This window comes from Asterias amurensis, chromosome 2 (assembly GCF_032118995.1).
Source record: "Asterias amurensis chromosome 2, ASM3211899v1".
Taxonomy (NCBI): domain Eukaryota; kingdom Metazoa; phylum Echinodermata; class Asteroidea; order Forcipulatida; family Asteriidae; genus Asterias; species Asterias amurensis.
In genome coordinates this window covers 16,695,600-16,712,695 of record NC_092649.1, presented here as the reverse complement: position 1 = coordinate 16,712,695, position 17,096 = coordinate 16,695,600, and the positions used below count along the sequence as shown (strand labels likewise).

At 38.2% G+C, this 17,096-nt stretch overlaps 1 protein-coding gene across 2 annotated transcripts in view; it reads left to right on the top strand.

The window, feature by feature from the left end:
* The window catches only part of LOC139953379 (E3 ubiquitin-protein ligase PDZRN3-like), a 207,955-nt gene that overhangs the window by 172,517 nt on the left and 18,342 nt on the right, over positions 1–17,096 (top strand). For both annotated transcript variants that reach the window (XM_071952891.1, XM_071952899.1), the window contains 2 exons: positions 7,356–7,418; positions 10,321–10,419. In XM_071952891.1, coding sequence (XP_071808992.1) covers positions 7,356–7,418; positions 10,321–10,419 — 162 coding nt within the window. The remainder of the gene's footprint in view (positions 1–7,355; positions 7,419–10,320; positions 10,420–17,096) is intronic.

Here is a 17,096-nt window from a genome sequence, read left to right as displayed (position 1 = left end):
TCATTCCGTCATGTTTTACACTAGAGTCCTTAATTATTTCAATGTTTGCTCATCATTTAGCAATGGAAAAAAAAAAAAAACTAGTTCACAGTGTTTTTTTTTTTAATTTAAACACAGGCCTGATACTACGGAGGCAAGAGAGGTGATTACCTATATGCCCCCGATCAATGTCTTGGTGCCCTTGAAATGCTATAGTAAAATTAAAATTAAAACTTAGTCATAGAGTGCCCTTTACCGAAAAGAAAAGGCCTTGCTGCCCTTGCCCTTTCAAAAACGAAACATACAGGTCTGAAAACAAACACAATCTATCAAGACTATAACACAAAAAGGCCAAAATAAGCTGCAGTTGTTGCTATCTTGACGGCGGTGCTTTATTTTATGGGAAAAGCAAAAACAAAACTACTGGATAAAAAAGGTATGTGACTAAACAGATTGATGACCCTCGCCAAACTATGTTAAAAGGTAGCTGCATTGCATTCAGATCCAATGCTTGGAATGGATTGACTCATCAGGATTGATGTATCGTCCGGTATACTCAATGTGTGAGTTTGTGAGGGATCGCTACTTTGTGCGGAATCGAGCTTGGGCCATTCGGGGTAACATCTGCTTATGGTTGCCTTTAGGCATTTGGGTTCTCGAGTCTGGGGGAAAGGCATCGATTCTAGCACCAGACTGAACGATTGAGAATTCATCTCGATGGTTGAATCATCATTTTGAGGGGGGTGTGGTTTGGTGGTTTACGAACACATTGAGGCACAATTATACAGCCGTTAAATATTCAACTATCAAACCAAGCTTTTATAACTGTTGTAATCGGTTGAGGTTTTTTCCAATTTTTAAATTCTCTCAGCGAAATTAACCTAATTCTCACAATAAAAGATTATTAAAAGCCTTGGACACTGTAGGTAATTACTCAAATTTGTACAACAAGGGCGTTTGTTTCCTTTCATTATTCTCTTGCAACTTTGGTGACCAATTGAAATTCAATTTTCACAGATTAGTTTTTATGCATATGTTGGGATACACACCAAGTGAGAATACTGGTCTTTGAATGAAAATTATCAAATGTGTCCAGTGCCTTTAGATGACTATACATGTAGTGAAATACCTGAATTAGTTGACGCATAATTCACAGAACATGCTTCTGCCTAGCAGTGTGGAATAGTAGTGAGCAGTAAAACTCAGTGCAAACATATTTTGCATCAAATGCAATTGAATAATTGAAAAGACAAGATCATTCATTATCAAATGCCTCTCAGTATTGTGTCCTTCATTCTGCATGAGTACAATTTTCAAAGCTGCTTATACCAACTGTCCCTTTGATTTTGAATTTTTTTCAAAAAGGTGACATTTGCTGTGATTCACAGAAATCCAGCACACCTGTAATGAATCATTTGATGCAGATAGATAATGCAGCAACTTCACATCAATTCTGGTGCAAGGAGAGAGTGAATTGAAAATCACAAAGCGTGTTTGCTGGCCGGCAGTATAAGATTAATCACACCGTGTCATTGTCTTGGCTGAATATCAATCAAGTTTATTTCAGTAGTACTGAATCACCTGTTGAAATAAAGGACTTTCTCGCTGTCTGATGAAAAAAAAACGAAAAACAAAACAGCTGTGTTTTGGAAATGGTCAGTTTTATAGGAACTTTTTTAAACCATGATTTGGGCTTGGGTTAGGCGTTATCAGATATTTAGAAGACATCAGATATTTAGAAGACGTGCACTTTCCTTTAGGGACTTCATTAGGTGGATGGATTCCAAGCTGGAGCTCCAGCCGAGCCTGTGGTTTCGAATAGGGCCTTAAAGCTAGGAAGCATACACCAGTGCCCAATTTCATAGAGCTGCTTAAGCACTAAAAGTAGCTAAGCACAGCAGCATTATGCTTACCAGGTTACCAGCCAAAATGCCATGTCACATGTACAATTTGTGACTGGTATCCTGCTCATTTCTGCTAAGCAGGGAATTCTGCTTAAGCAGCTCTTAGAAATTGGGCCCTCTGTTTAGCAGACACTGTGACCAGCATGGATGCCCTTTCTAACTCTTACCATCCAAAGCGGCAAACCCTTCCCGTTTCTGCAGATAGAAAATAAACCAATCTCTCCAGGGGTCGATTTCACAAAACTCTTCCTAACTTAGGACTAGTCCTAGGCAATGCTAAGAGATAGGACTGGTCTTAAGTAACTCATCCTAACTTAGGACTAGTCCTATCTCTTAGCATTGCCTAGGACTAGTCCTAAGTTAGGAAGAGTTTTGTGAAATCGACCCCAGGTTTTGTTGAACACATTTGAAAATCTCCCCCCCCCACCTCTTTTATGTTGAATGTAATTCTTAAAATTCCCTGATTGTTGTACAAGATCTCCCTGATTGCAAGATGGAATTGTTGTCAGCTTTCTCATACAGCTTCTCGATGTCTAGATAGCACTAAAATTTGGGTTAATTTATCTACCGTAAGTCTTTTAATGGCACAGTAGTAATAACATATCTACTTTATGATCTTTTTGAAATGCCCAGTTGCTGCTGCACCTAAAGACTGTTTGCGCTGTAAGTGGATTGTTAAAAGAATGAAATCAAACTAGAAATCTCCCTGCCAAAATAACCAAATAAACGTTTTTAAAATCAACACAAGATATGTTGCGTTTTTTCTCTCCTTCCCTTCCGGACTGGCTGTTTGCCTCTAAGAAAGACCAAGAGAGGAACAAACTCCCCTCTAATGAAATCATAAATCGGCGCTTCGTAAAGAAAATGAATCCCGAAGTGTGTACGGAAGGCATCCAGGAGAAAGAAGCCCAGCATTTTGCAATCGAGGGTTGCAGGGCAGAAAAGTGTAATTAGATAAATCTGAGGATGGTTTTGGGAGGTGCTCCGGGGCGGACCGTGTCCTTTCACTCTGCTCAGAAGGAAATGGAACACACTGACTTTCTCGTGTCGCGTGTTTCTACCTTAACTATTGAGGACTATCCGGTAACAGTCTTGAGGGGGTATTTAAGGAGTGACTTTTCGATTGGGATATCTTCTCCAGTTTTGTCGATGCAGGTTTTGAAGAGATGTTTTCAGTATCGTTTTGTTGGGTTGGGAGTTTTGTTAACATGCCGTTTGTTTTGAGAAAAATAGTAAAGGTATTTGAAAATATGTTTAGCCAGAAGACAAATTTCTGCACATAAGGTATTTGCTTACCGCTTTGGTAGCTTCAGTGAAATATTTGTTTACAAGCACCTATTCTCTAATAAAAGAAGAGGAAATAATTATATACATTTTTTCAGATGAATAATGTCCACTTAATTTGTTTTTGACAAGCATGCAAGCTGTGCCATTTTTTCGTCTCATCTGAAATGTTGTTTTCGGCCTGAAATATAGGTGTAATATTAGGCAACATGTGTCCTGAATTGTGGCGTCCAATTACTGATGAAACAGTGAGTGTCCGGGCAAGCCCCAAACAAATAAAAACATCCCTCAAATTATTCAATTGGCACAATTTACGCTCACACACCCCCAGGAAATCAAACAAGGAGGACCGGCCAGCGTTGACCAATTCCAATCTCCATCACCGAATTCCACCTGAGATCCTCCACAAAATGTTATTAGTTTTTAATCTGTTGGGCTCTAAACCAGAAGACCAGAGGATAGGTGGAATTGAGAAATCATTCTCTGTCCCAGGTCCCCAGCCATCCCCGTTGTCTGCCCTGAGGCCTTTCTTTGCATTGCACATAGGGGGGTGCTTGGGTCAGCCGTAGGTGTGCTGCTAATGAAGTGGAAGTGTTAAGAATGAATAGATTGGGGGGGGGGGTGGGGGTGGGGGCTGTTGAGAGATCGGGAGGCTTGTGATTCTGATGTGTATCTCAAAAATGGCTGGTTGTGCTGGTAAAGGAGTGTGCTACCTTTGGCAGCGTGCCTTAGTGATACCCTTTGTGGAGGGATGTACTGAAAAACTAATTAAGTTAAAGACAGTGGACACTATTGGTAACTATTTAAAATAATTATTAGCATAAAACCTTTCTTGATTACGAGTAATGGGGAATGTTTGATAGTATAAAACATTGAGAGAAACAGCTCCCTCTGAAGTGATGTAGTTTTCGAGAAAGAAGTAGTTTTTCACGAATTTGATTTCAAGACCTCAGATTTAGAATTTGAGGTCTCAAAATCAAGCATGAAAGCACACAACTTCGTGTGACCATGGTGAGACAAGGGTGATTTTTCTCTCATTAATATTTCGCAACTTCGACGACCGATTAAACTGAAATTTTCACAGGTTTGTTATTTTATGCATATATATGTTGAGATACGCCAACTGTGAAGACTAGTCTTTGACAGTTACCAATAGTGTCCAATGTCTTTAAAGCATGTTGGGATACACCAAGTGAGAAGACTGGTCTTTGACAACTACAAAAGGTGTCCAGTGTCTTTAAGAAAGAGAATTTTGCATATTCACTTCAACAAAAAGGGCACTGTATTGAATCATTCAGAACTCATTTAGAACACATCATGAACCCTTTTAGAGAAGTTTCAATTTATCGCATGAAGTCAGGGAAGATTGTCTTAATACGTCAAGAAAAAGAAAACAAATCAGTACAAGATAGTTGACGTATTTGTTATTTGAATGTTGTCTTGAATGTTTCTTGCTTGCACCCTGAGGCCATTTTGTGTATCCAGTCCGCATCAGTTTTTGAGTCAGTCTGGTTTGGTGCCAATGAACTGGAAGGTAAATGACTAAGAAGAGTTGTTGGGATACAGTAGTAGTAGGGAGGTTTGCAGTAAATCCAATCTCGTCTTTAAATAAGGAAAGGAGGGGAGATAAAAATGAGATGGAAGAGTCAGGAAGGCGAAGTTGTGAATCCCTGGGCTGTTTCATCAACGGACAATGCGGTGCAATTACTGGTTTGGGGAGAGGTACGACTACAAGGCCGGAAGGATGTTAAGGCTTGGGCTACAGAGGAGAAATTGAATTAGACTAGGGATGCCAATGTTGTCATGGATTCACCTGAAGGCAGTTTGAGAGTCAATACCGCAGTGAATAGTTACAGGTGATTTTCTCTTATTGCCCTGATTGGTTGTTTCACCACCTGCTTCCAGGAGCTGATATGGGGGTTGCATCCACACGGCATCATTTTATAGATGAATAAGGAAAGTGGTCGATACTTGTGAACATTGTGTAGTGCTTGTGTCAATACTTTGGTTAGCCTAGCGTGCGTGGAGATGGTGAGGTGATGATACGCAGCAAAAATGCGTCAAACTATGTTTTCAATATTTGAAATTACATTTAAGACTTATTGAACACGTACACATGGAACTATGATGATACAAAGCAAAAATGTGTCAAACTATGTTTTCAATATTTAAAATTACATTTAAGAGTCATTGAACACGTGCACATGGAACTATGGCCTTATCCCCAAAATGGTAACCTGCTTCTTTGGAAATGTTTCTTTCAAAGAGCATGCCTTCATCTTGGAACTAAAAAGCAAGAAAAAATATAACAACAATTTTTTAATGGATGGAAATTTCACAAGAAGCGTTTCCCATTCTTGTAACAGGAATTTTTTTTCTCCATAAGTGGTTGTCCTTACACAGTTATGCATTTTTTTAATTGAAAACAAATAGCCAAAAAAAGAAAACTTAATAATAAACCTACAAGTTCAATCATCATAAATTCCCTGCGGGCAATCGTGGTAACGAATACCAGCCTGTGTAAAATGTTATAAACATACAAACCCTTTGTACTGGCAGGGGTGTGCTAAGCTCTCTCTGTGCAATGCGTGTAACTCAATCTACAAGTCTGATTTTAAGGGTTATGATTGAGGCACACTGCTAGCTTCAACACCTCCAGTCTCTGATAGCCAGGTGTAATGAGCCATGGAAACAGCTCCATTGCCATAAATCATCTTCCGCACTATTTCAATTTGGCCAAATCTCAGCTCGATATAAAGAGCAGAGAGGAAGGGCGAAGGAAAAAAAAAATGGAGTGTGTGGGTCCACAGGGATGAAGCTGTACTGGTGCCGATGCGAACACTTTACTGCAAATATGACAAATGGGTGCTGCGTGCTATAATGAAAGGACTGAAATATAGTGCTGCCACATTTTATAAATGCATTCATAGTTCATGTTGTTTGTAACATTAGGGTTATAATGTAATCTTCTCAAATTGTCAATTATTTGAAGTGTTACAATCTGATAATGGGTTTCATCCGTCCGGCCTGTTTACGGTTGGAGACATAAGTGGTGATATATAGCAACAATTATGAACTGCACTAAGAGAAAAAAACTTCCACACACACACAATGAATTGAGCGTCAAGTTTTCTGGTGAGTCTGGGATAGCTTGCTTCTCTGCAGGTTTTATTAGGGAACTTTGGAAGAAGGTTTCAAAACTAAGACAGCATTTACAATCAAACTCTGTATGATTGTTAAAAACAACAGCAGAGGAAGGAAAGGGGAAAAAAAAAAAATGCTCTTCCTAAAAAGAAAAAAAGAAAACCAAGGAAGTGACTTTCCTGAAAGTATAAATACATTACCAAGTATGTATGTCAATGAAGCGCCTTTAACCAAAACCAAACAAACTTGTGATCATTCTCGGGTTCAATGTGCTGTTTTTTTTTGTTTACCATGTAGTTGAGACCACATGATTAAATGTGTGTCTAATCACTCTGATTAATATCGTGAACTACGCCTTGAGTTGAGCCATCATTCCTTGGGCTCCATTCTTCCTGAAGCTCTCAAGTGGCTAACCATACTTAATCATTCCATGCAAACACCCCTACACAGAGTGTAACCATACGTTCTGATCTTCGTCTTTATTCAACAACATGTTTGCCTTATTAATTTCCATTCTATCGGTGGGCTGAGAAATGATCTGTTGTATATCTTGCTGTCCAAATTTATTACTTGGCAGACTTTTCTTTTGAAGCTTGAGTTTTGTTTAATTGAAGAATCGTGATGTTAAATTTGTTAAGTAATTTTTTTCAGTGTCAATATATTGCAGAACATCAAGAATCCTGCAAAATCCACCTGATTGTTAGTTTGTTTAGATAATCTTCCATCAAGGGAACTCGGCACTCCCACAAGGGGATATAAACACCAAGCTGGCAACAGCCAATCTCTCTCATCATACAAACATCGGTTTAACGTCTAAGATTATGAATTGCACAAATCAAGAAAGTGAGATTCAGTAACTAGACAACAATATTTATTCTAGTCATTGTGAAGTCAGCGGTTAGCTGAGGGATTCAAACCCACAACCTTGTGAGTGAAGTCCTGCAGTCTGACCACGGTGACTGAAGCAAGGGTGTGTTTGTTTTCTCTGTTTCTTGAAAACTTGTGGTATTTACTGTGTCCTTTTGTTCTTTGTGTTTGCTGCAGGTTGATCCCAACAGCATAGCAGGTGATGATGGCAGAATCAGAGCAGGGGACCAGATACTACAAGTAAGTAAAGGTCATAAGGTCAAAAGAATTCAGGGAATTGGGTCAAGCCAGGGGTCAGGTCAGAGGTTAGAGGTCTTTCAATGGTTGAATGTTCATTTAACATTGGTTTATTTCTATTCGCTCTGGGGTGGATTTCAGAAAGAGTTAAGGATAGTCTTATCTCCAGTTGGGACTAGCCTTAGTTTTTGGTATCTCCTAAGTTAAGACTAACTTAGTCCTAACTCTTTGTGAAATCGACCCCAGGTCAGGTTAAGTTTTTCATAACCTTTCCAAAGAATATAAATTGTTGTTTACCCTTAAACACTGATGTTTTGTAACATAGAGCAAGGAACAGATGAAGCACTGTATACTTTCCCGAGCTGTGTGAATTCAAAATCCACAGGCAAATCACTCAGGTGGGATTCGAAGCTGCAACCTTTGCATTGCTAGAGCAGGTTTCTTAACTACCGCAAGACCATTGAGCTATCTTGGTGGCTATATGCAGTTAGAATCCTATGTTTTACCAGTGGGGATCGAAACCATTCAAAAGATGTTAATTTTTGCTGTTCCAATGAACTTCTCAAATGTGTGTCGCAATAAATTATTTTGTAATCTTTTCAAAGAGATTCAAAGAAGTATTTTTCAAAGCACAACAATGAAAGAAACGCATCATAACTGAATAAAGCTAGTCATTGTTCAAACATTATTGCACTAGAAAAGAAAATGGTTGTCAAAAATACATCTCAAGTCAGAAATACCACACCTTGTGATCGTGATACTGGTTGTAGTATTTGAGCAGTAAATCTGGGTTTTTGCTCATTGCTTGTGTAACAAACGCATTATGTAAGCTGTGCAATAATTTGATTTAGGCCAAGCATTACTGGCAGAAGCACGTAGCAACCCCCGGTCCCTCCGTGGTGATACCGTGTTGTCCTATACCATCCTGAGCAGTTAATTAGGAACAAACATGATCACATAGAGATCCCCTACTATAAAAGCCTGGCTGTTAGGTACGCATTAACAAACAAAACCTCAAATGGATGACTCTTAAATAAATAGTGACTCAAGTCATTCGCACGCATTATGACATTGTTGGTTGAATCAATGACAGAATCATTCGTTAAGTCCACAAAATTAGACGGACGGACTGAAAATGTGGGGGAAAATTCCAAAGTTCAGCCAAAGTCAAACAGACCTAAGAAAAACAGTTCTAGAGATGAATGCTCTATATCGCCTCATTTATACTACTTGAGTTTTTACGTTAAGACACTCTAGGCAAAGCCACCGAGGCTTTGTTGTTTTGGGGTAAAAAATACTGAATGGAAGATTAATGAGAGCTTCCCCGATTGTGGATCAGGTCTTTGTCTGCCTGGTTGGGGGCTAGTTTATCAAAGTCCACAAAGACGGCTGCGCTTGCTTGGATTAAACAGAAAAAGTCAATTTATTGCTTTGTTTAAGACGTACACGTTTATCCCCCAGTCCAGTGATTGTTTTCAAGAAATAATGTCATGTTGGAATTTTTCATTCATCACATTCAATAGCAAAGTTCTTTGAGGTTTTTGAAATTCTTCCGGACAACTTCTTCAATATTTTACATACTGTTTACAATTAGCAAAGTGGTATGAGTAATGTTACTAGAATGTCTCATACAATTTTAAGTGAATCTCAAACTGAAATTTTTCGAACTGAAGAAAACTGTTTCTGCCTGTTTGTCGCATAACTAAATGAAAGCTTTTATGTAACCATATGAGAAGTGGCCATACTCACACAAACCATTCAACTTTTGCATCATGTATTCAGTGTTTTCAAGGCTTTTCCAATCTGGGCCCAATTACATAGAACTGCTTAGCACAAAATTTTGCTAAGCATGAAACTTTTGCTTTGATAAAAACAGGATTACCAACCAAATTTCCTTTTGTTACATATTGCTTGTTACCAGTACTCAGCTGTTTGCTTATCCTGAAAATCAAGTGGATATTTGGTTGGTAATCCTGTTTTTATCAAAGAAGAAATTTCATGCTCAGCAAATTTTTGTGCTTAGCAGCTCTATGAAATTGGGCCCTGGACACGCTTGCTCAGAACTTTGTGACTTAGATACTAGCTTTAGTGAAAAGAAATTGAAATGAAGCAATAATAATAAAAAACCTAATTTGAGCGAAACCCTCTGCTTACAAGCCTTAACTTTCAGGTGAACTCGGTGAACGATTTTTCATGTAAAGCAGAGTAAAATGCTAAGCAAAATGTGTCAGTTGCTGCTCAAAAAAAAACATTTTTGGCTACTCAATATTAGCATTCAGTGTGCACAAAATCTTTTCGGTCAAAATATTTTGCTATGCATAATTGCTGGATGACATCGTTCCCTGGAACTCCTCCAGAATAAGAGAACTGTGTTCCTAGTGGATGCATTCCCAGACTTGTGCACTCTGGAGTAATGGCAATAAAAGAATGTTGAGATGCAAAATCCTTTCAGCGAGAAGTTGAAATTCCTATATGGTGCACAAAGATTCAGTTTAATTCGCTTTGCAACGGGACACGATTTCTGCGTATGGTGTACTTTTTAAGTATCTTCTAAACAACGACTTGCAGGAATATGCTTCTTGTTCTATAGGTTTCACTTTGTGTTAGCTGGCCTGCACTGAGCATACACTGTACCAACAAAAAATCAACCTACAAAAAAATGTTATCAAATGTTTACTGATTTTTTCTTCTTCAGGAAACCAGTCATATATGAAAAAACATCATTTCAATCATAGTTTTTTCATTTGTCATAATCAAATCGTTTCGATTGGTTTTTCAAAATGTTTACTCTGAGTATGCAGTCTGCTGTTTCATTTATTTAAATATTTCAAAAAAATCTCATTTATCACCAAGGTCGGAGTTCATGGATGTTGAGTTTTTTTCATTTTTTTCTTTTTCTTTACAGATCAATGGTGAAGATGTACTCAACAACGACCAAGCCTTGTCATTATTTGCACAGAAGTCTGATACTACCTCAATAATAGTCTGTAGATCGCAGTTGCAAGTAAGTCACCATTTTATTTTGATACCTTTGACCAAATCTCACTGTGTTACTACCTTTTGTCTATTGACTCAATTCACCTGACGTCAACATCAAAATAAATCTTGGATGTGGCATATTGGTGGGCAATGTCATTGTGCATTATTCAGTGAAGTACGCATTTTAGGCGACGCTGCGCTTACTAGTAAACCTATTGACCACCAACATGGTGAGCTTGGCACAGTCGCCGCGTGTGACGTGCATGCAAGGGGTCTATTGGGCTGTAACATCTAGACTTATTTTTTGTACACATGCAATGCATTGAAAGACTTTATTCTTGGAAGGGAAAAGTTCTTCTAAAACCTGAGCATTTCTTTCAGAAAGGTTTCCATTACAAACAAACGAATGAAAACTTCCCCAAAGTTCCCTTCTGAAAATGAACTCAAAAAGTGGGTCACCAATCCAGAAAGCAGATTGGGGAAAATTAACAGATAAAAAAAAGGGTCAGCAGTTTACAGCTGATTGCAAATGAGTCCGAAATTCAAGGAGATAGCAATCAAGATGGGGGGATGCCAAATAGTCGGCATCCCTTCCTTCCCAACATTTATTAAAAGAGAAATAGAGAGAGAGAGAGCGAGTTCAAAGACAGCGCGTCTTGCGACTTCAAAAGATGTTTGCTACGTCCTGAATACAAAGCTCAAGAGGATACGTCCTTGATGGTACGGTGAGGGGAGAGTCATCCAACCGTCTAGTTGCTACATGTTCATTTTTAGAGTAGGGGTTTGTTGAGGGGGGGGGGGTTGGAATGAAGATCATCTTCAGCAAGACTGCATCTCCTACGAGGGAAGTGCCTCGTTTGGTCGGTAATCAATCGCTGTTCCGAAAGAATCAGTCGCTTGGCTGCAGAATGCTTTTGTCGGCAGCATCAAACGACCGTGTTCAATGAAGCTTGGTGCTTCTGGTAAACAGTCAAGAAAGAGAAAAGAGACCACGGTTGTTGTTTTTTTATTTTCTACAAAAATAAAGGAGGAAGAGTTAATGAACATGGATGGGCATTAACCTGAGAGAAACACTCGTTGGCTCGATGTCGTTGAACAAAAATTATCAGTTGATTATAGAGGGAATGTTTTTACAGTGTCGTTTCACTGGGAAATAAGTCATTCATACCTCAAAAACAAAACACGCGAAATTACTATCACTGCTGAATGAAAACTATACAACTCGCCAATACGCTTAGATGTAATTTTTGTTCGGGATCCCTAGACATTAGAGGTTGAATAGTTTCACTCAACTATCAAGGGATCGCCACTGCACTTTCAACGAGAGGGGAATATTTTGTAGTTCCATTTTCTCTTTTGGCTGATAACAATCGACTGGGAGAACATTACAGAGAGCTAATAAGACAGGGTAGCGCACTTACTAACTTCACATCCGTAGATGCAAATCAAGGAGAAGATCTTTTGTAAGATGGAAAGCCTGCATCAAGGGACACTAACCTCTTCAATTTGCAAAGCTTGCTATTATTATCCGGAGAACATTTCAAAAACACACTAAAAGAACCTTACGAATAGTAGGCATTTTTGTTTTTTTTGTCATGAGGATTTTTTTGTTCAAAAAAGATTGACAACTGCTGTAATGTTTGTTAAGTTTTAAATAAATATATTAAGTTTTAATAAATATTATCAACACAACATCATATTTTTGAATTACAACAGTTGTAGTTAAATTATTCAATATAACATTAAAAAATCCAGACCAGCACAAAAATCTACAAACCCCCAATTTTCCAGAATTTGATGGATTTAGTTCTGCTTATAAAAGTCCTTGCTCTATGATATAAATATGAAGCTAAACTAATTAAAGATGGTTTGAGGCCAGGCAAGTACAGTCCTGTATGCTTGGTTTTTGAAAGGGCAAGGGCACCAAGGTTTTTCTCCTTGGTAAAGGGCACCCTATGAGGAAATTGTAAATTTCTACTGGAGCATTTCAAGGGCACCAAGGCAATGATAGGGGGTATGGTGGCAATCGCCTTTGTTGCCTCTGTGAAGTTTCAGGCCTGGAAGTATTTAAAAGATACTGACTGATATGAGATAGTGGATAAGTAGCCAAATCGCAAGGACACTTCGACTGATTGATATTCCAAAGTTAAACAAGCATCTTGGTTACTTTCCTCTTTAAATACATCATCAGAACTTATAAGAAAAGAAAGAAAAAAAGTATTTATCTTTCAGTTCATAGCAATGACATCTTATGGATTGTCAGTGATGTTTAATTCACAAATCTTAAATTCTCAAGAGTTCTTGAGATAAAATTGTCAGTTTGTTGATTTGGGAAATGCTCATCATTGAAATGCTTTCTAATGATGTCAAAAACAGATAATAATAAGAATGATTGTGTGTGATCTGTTTGTTAAAATAAGCACTCCTCGATCAGTTGGGTCTTTAAGATTGCAAGTTTGTTTCCGGTGAATTCCTAAATAAGATCGAAACGGCTGTTATATTTAGAGGATTGTGCATCTTTTAAGTTCCAATTGTCAGTTTGGGTTAAATCAAATATTTTGCGTCCATTCCCCTCTCCTGAAGTGTGCCATGTTTAATCCCCATCTGGAGTCATTTTAAAATTAACCAGGAGATTCATTTTGAAAAGTCATTTCCGTCAAGTTGGGATTTTTGTTTTGTTGTATTTCTTACAGCTCCTCCAAAGTTCTCTCATATCAGTATCTCTTTTACAGTCCTGAAACGATTACCAAACAACTTGTCAATGCAACAGAGAGTCAAGTTCAAGTTCGTCTTCTACTAAATTTCTTGAAAGTGACAACCTGCCAGATGGAGTAGGGTATCAAAATATTCATCATCATCAAAAAGACAACCATCATTGAAACATCTGTGACTTTTCAAAGTTTTAACCAATGGTGTACAGAAAATTTGATTTTCACATTCCTTTGAGAATAACTGGCTGAAAGAAAAGCAACAATCTCATTGGCTCACACCAGGGCCAAATTTTGTAAAGCTGTCAAGCAGAAAATTCTGCTTGGCAAAATTCTTTGCTAAGCATGAAATGAGTTGGAAACCAGTCACAGCAACATTAAGGGAACAGTATTTTGGTCGGTAACCTAATTTTGCTCAGCAAGAGTATTCTGTTCTTAGTAAGTTGTTGTGCTTACAGGTTTGCTGAAATTGGGCACTGAAAGGAAACTTGAGTCAGCGGGCGAGCTTAGACAGAGCATTTCATTGGCTAATCTGTACATGTATACCTTCAAATCTCTGCAATTTTCTACCTGAATTACGGCATTGGAAAGAGATTTAAATGCACGTATCCCTCTTTAAGACGGGTCTCACATTAGCCGGGCATTCAAGTCTCATCCCAACTTCCATCGGATCAAGGCAAGTGTAACAAATGACTTTGGAAGGATGTAGCATTAAGCGCTCAACTAGTTCTCCCTCCCGCTGTCCCCTACCTCTTTCCCCGAACACTCCATTAACGCCCGACCCAAGTTATTTACATCAAAAGTTGGCCTTGTCGTTCAAGAGCAATGGCTTGATGATGCGGTCAGGCTAAACGAATCTTCCTCGGATGTTCGGAAGACTCCATTCAGCCATATCGTTATTAGATGGATGCGAAAAGACTTTTCCCTCTCTCTCTCTGTCTCTCTCTCTTGGAAAAGGTATCCCCGCAACTCTTGAAATGGAAGTGGTGAAATAAAAGCATACAGCTCACCTATTCAGGAAATGCTAAAGAAATTCATGTTCCTTTGTCACCTATTCAGGAAATGCTAAAGAAATTCATGTTCCTTTGTTATTTCTGTTGTACGGTTTAGACGATTGTCATCGACTGTAGGAAAAAAAGGGAAGGCTGTTGTGTTCAAGCGACAATACACTAAAGAATTCTCTTTTGTTTGAGAGTACTTATCTTCGAGAGATACGAGTGTATAGCTAAACTTAATTAATACGGAGCTTTTTCCTTTTATGTCCATGAATTATAAAACGACGTGATGGTGAGTCTCTCAGCTTGTGTATGTCGCACAAAAAGCTTTTTCTCGTCTTGTACATGTTCACATCATTTAATGAAACTCACTGCCACTGCAGAGATTTTTTTTTAGCCTGAGCTTTGCCAATAATGTTCTCTATCCCTTTGATAGATCTTCATTAGGGGCTCCTTTGATGTGGGACGGTATGCCGCCGTTGACCTTAGCTACCCGCCCCGTGGCCATGCATGCAAGCATGCAAGGAAAACTTGCACTGAGGCATCGGCATCTGAATTACTATACGATTCCCAGATATCGGCTTATTTGTGAGTTAAGCTGACGTCTCATGTGCGACGCTTTGATCAAAGAGTGGGGGAATCAGTTTCCACATGATGGGATTCTGAGGCCGTTTCTGTCTCTTCTATTTGTCCTCCCTCGTCGCTAAGATACTTTATTCGTTTTTTTATTATGCCCACTTTGCTTCAGCTCTTTATCCACTTCCGATCCCTTGTATCGTTTTTTTTTTCTTTTTTTTCTTTTTTTTCCTGAACTCTGAGTAGATTTCAAGGTACGATTGTAGTACTAGGCAATAACACATGATACGCTGAATGCAATTATTATAATAAACTCCACGCTGTTGTTGTTGGTTTGCAGGCACTTTCTGTACATTTATAAGAAAACAATAATAGACACAGAGAGTTTCTCCATTGAACATTTTTCCTAAAAATCTGCTTCTTTTTTTAAGGTAATTTTAGTAAAACCAAATCAGCCTCTCCCTAAAGTATTTGTTAGATGAACAAAATATGGGGGAAAACAGATCAAAATATGCAGCTTTTAAAAATGGGGCTGCGAGGAAAATGTGGCTAAACATGTTATCTGATGATGATTCGAGTGAAACAGGTTTCTCTCAAACTTCCAATTACCATGGTAACACTGTCCAAGAAGATTGCCAAGAGCATTTTACAGATGCCTAGAAACATAATTTCCCAGAGAGCCTACATTTAAATAGATGTCTGTATATAAAATGCTCATTTTTATCAACTGCTAAATGATTTTGACTCTTGCTCCATGAGGGCACCATCAATATGATTAATCTTAGAATTTTATCTTAGGAGCATTTGACAGAAACAGTTTTAAGGCACTGGACACCTTTGGCAGTTGTCAAAGACAAGTGTGTATCTCAACATATGCATAAAATAACAAACCTGTGAAAATTTGAAATCAATTGGTCGTTTAAGTTGCGAGAGAATAATGGAAGAAAAAACACCCTTGTCGCACAACTTGTGTGCTTCCAGATGCTTGAGTTCGAGACCTCAGCTGAGGTATCGAATTCAATTCAAATATTTTAGTGAGAAATTACTTCTTTCTGTAAAACTGTATTACTTCAGAGGGAGCTGTTTCTCACAATGTTTTATACTATCAACAGCTCTCTATTGCTCGTTACCAAGTAAGTTTTTATGCTAACAATTATTTTGAGTAATTACCGATAGTTTCCAGGATAAACTTCGAAACCATTACAGACCTCGATACCAAGCAAACATTTCGATCAGAAATCATCAATCAGTATTTCAGATAATTAGCCACACTTCATTATATCTTGAATCATCATCCTCTGCGACTGTGTTAATATATCGACTGTTAATGTCAGCCTTCTGGATGTGAATGCTGAGCTTCTTTGTACAGGTGTGCCAATCCTAGGGACTGATGATACCTCAAGCCTCCAGAGAGAATGTGCCGTACATTCTTGCCGGAGGCGTAAACTGTCGCAGAAGAGCGTTTCTTGACCCCCACGGTTTTTTTTCTTTTCGTTTGGCAATCATGTTTTCATTTCCAAAGGCGCCACTGTCGCGATGCAAAGCTTATTGGTGTAGGCTCCTGATCTGATGGTTCGCTTCTCACTAGTGTGATTGGATAAGTGGAATTGGACAGGTAATTGGGAACCATGTAGAAATCGGGAGCTTTTAGGTTTTTTCATTTGTATTTTCCAGTTTAGATCTAGTCCTTTTATTTATGTTTTATCTGGTCAGGGAATTGGTTGGTCCGTTTTCTCCATGGGTTTAATATTGTGTGTCGGTACTTGATGATGAGTACAAGTGTTGACTTAGACAAGCTGCAGACATTTTCCTTTAGGTTCCGTATGTTTTGTATGTTTTGTACAAATTCATATACTGGTAATAATAGTGACCTGTTTTGGTGTAACTCAGTTCTGTGACATGTATTCCTGCAAACAAAATATATACTGTCATATTTCACTTTCATGATGGTTCATGGATGAATAACCCATTGTACTTTATTCAATTAAATGTTGAGGTTCTTGAGTATTTGTTTGTATTTTATTAACAAACTAATCTTCACAAATAATTATTAACATTTTTTATTCAATATTTTTTTTTCAAATGTTGGTAATAATATCTTGCACAAGGTGTAGAATACTAAACTGATTGACACATCTTTTTAAGCCTTGTAGGCCCCTTTTGAGTTTAAGTTCTAAGAGTATACTTGACTGTATTAAGTTCTGCACAACTGCTGTACATGAAAAGTGTTCTTTTGAAGTACTAAAATAATTAGAAATATTTCCTTGTGTTAAATCTTCATCAGACAGATGTAGTCCTGTGTGACATATTAATTTTCTCTGAATTACAAAATCCAATCGGATTAACATTTAGACAGCAGTCATGTTCTACAAAGCCATCACAATATCAGCTGGAAAAGAAATAAAACCTTTGGTAGCTTGTAA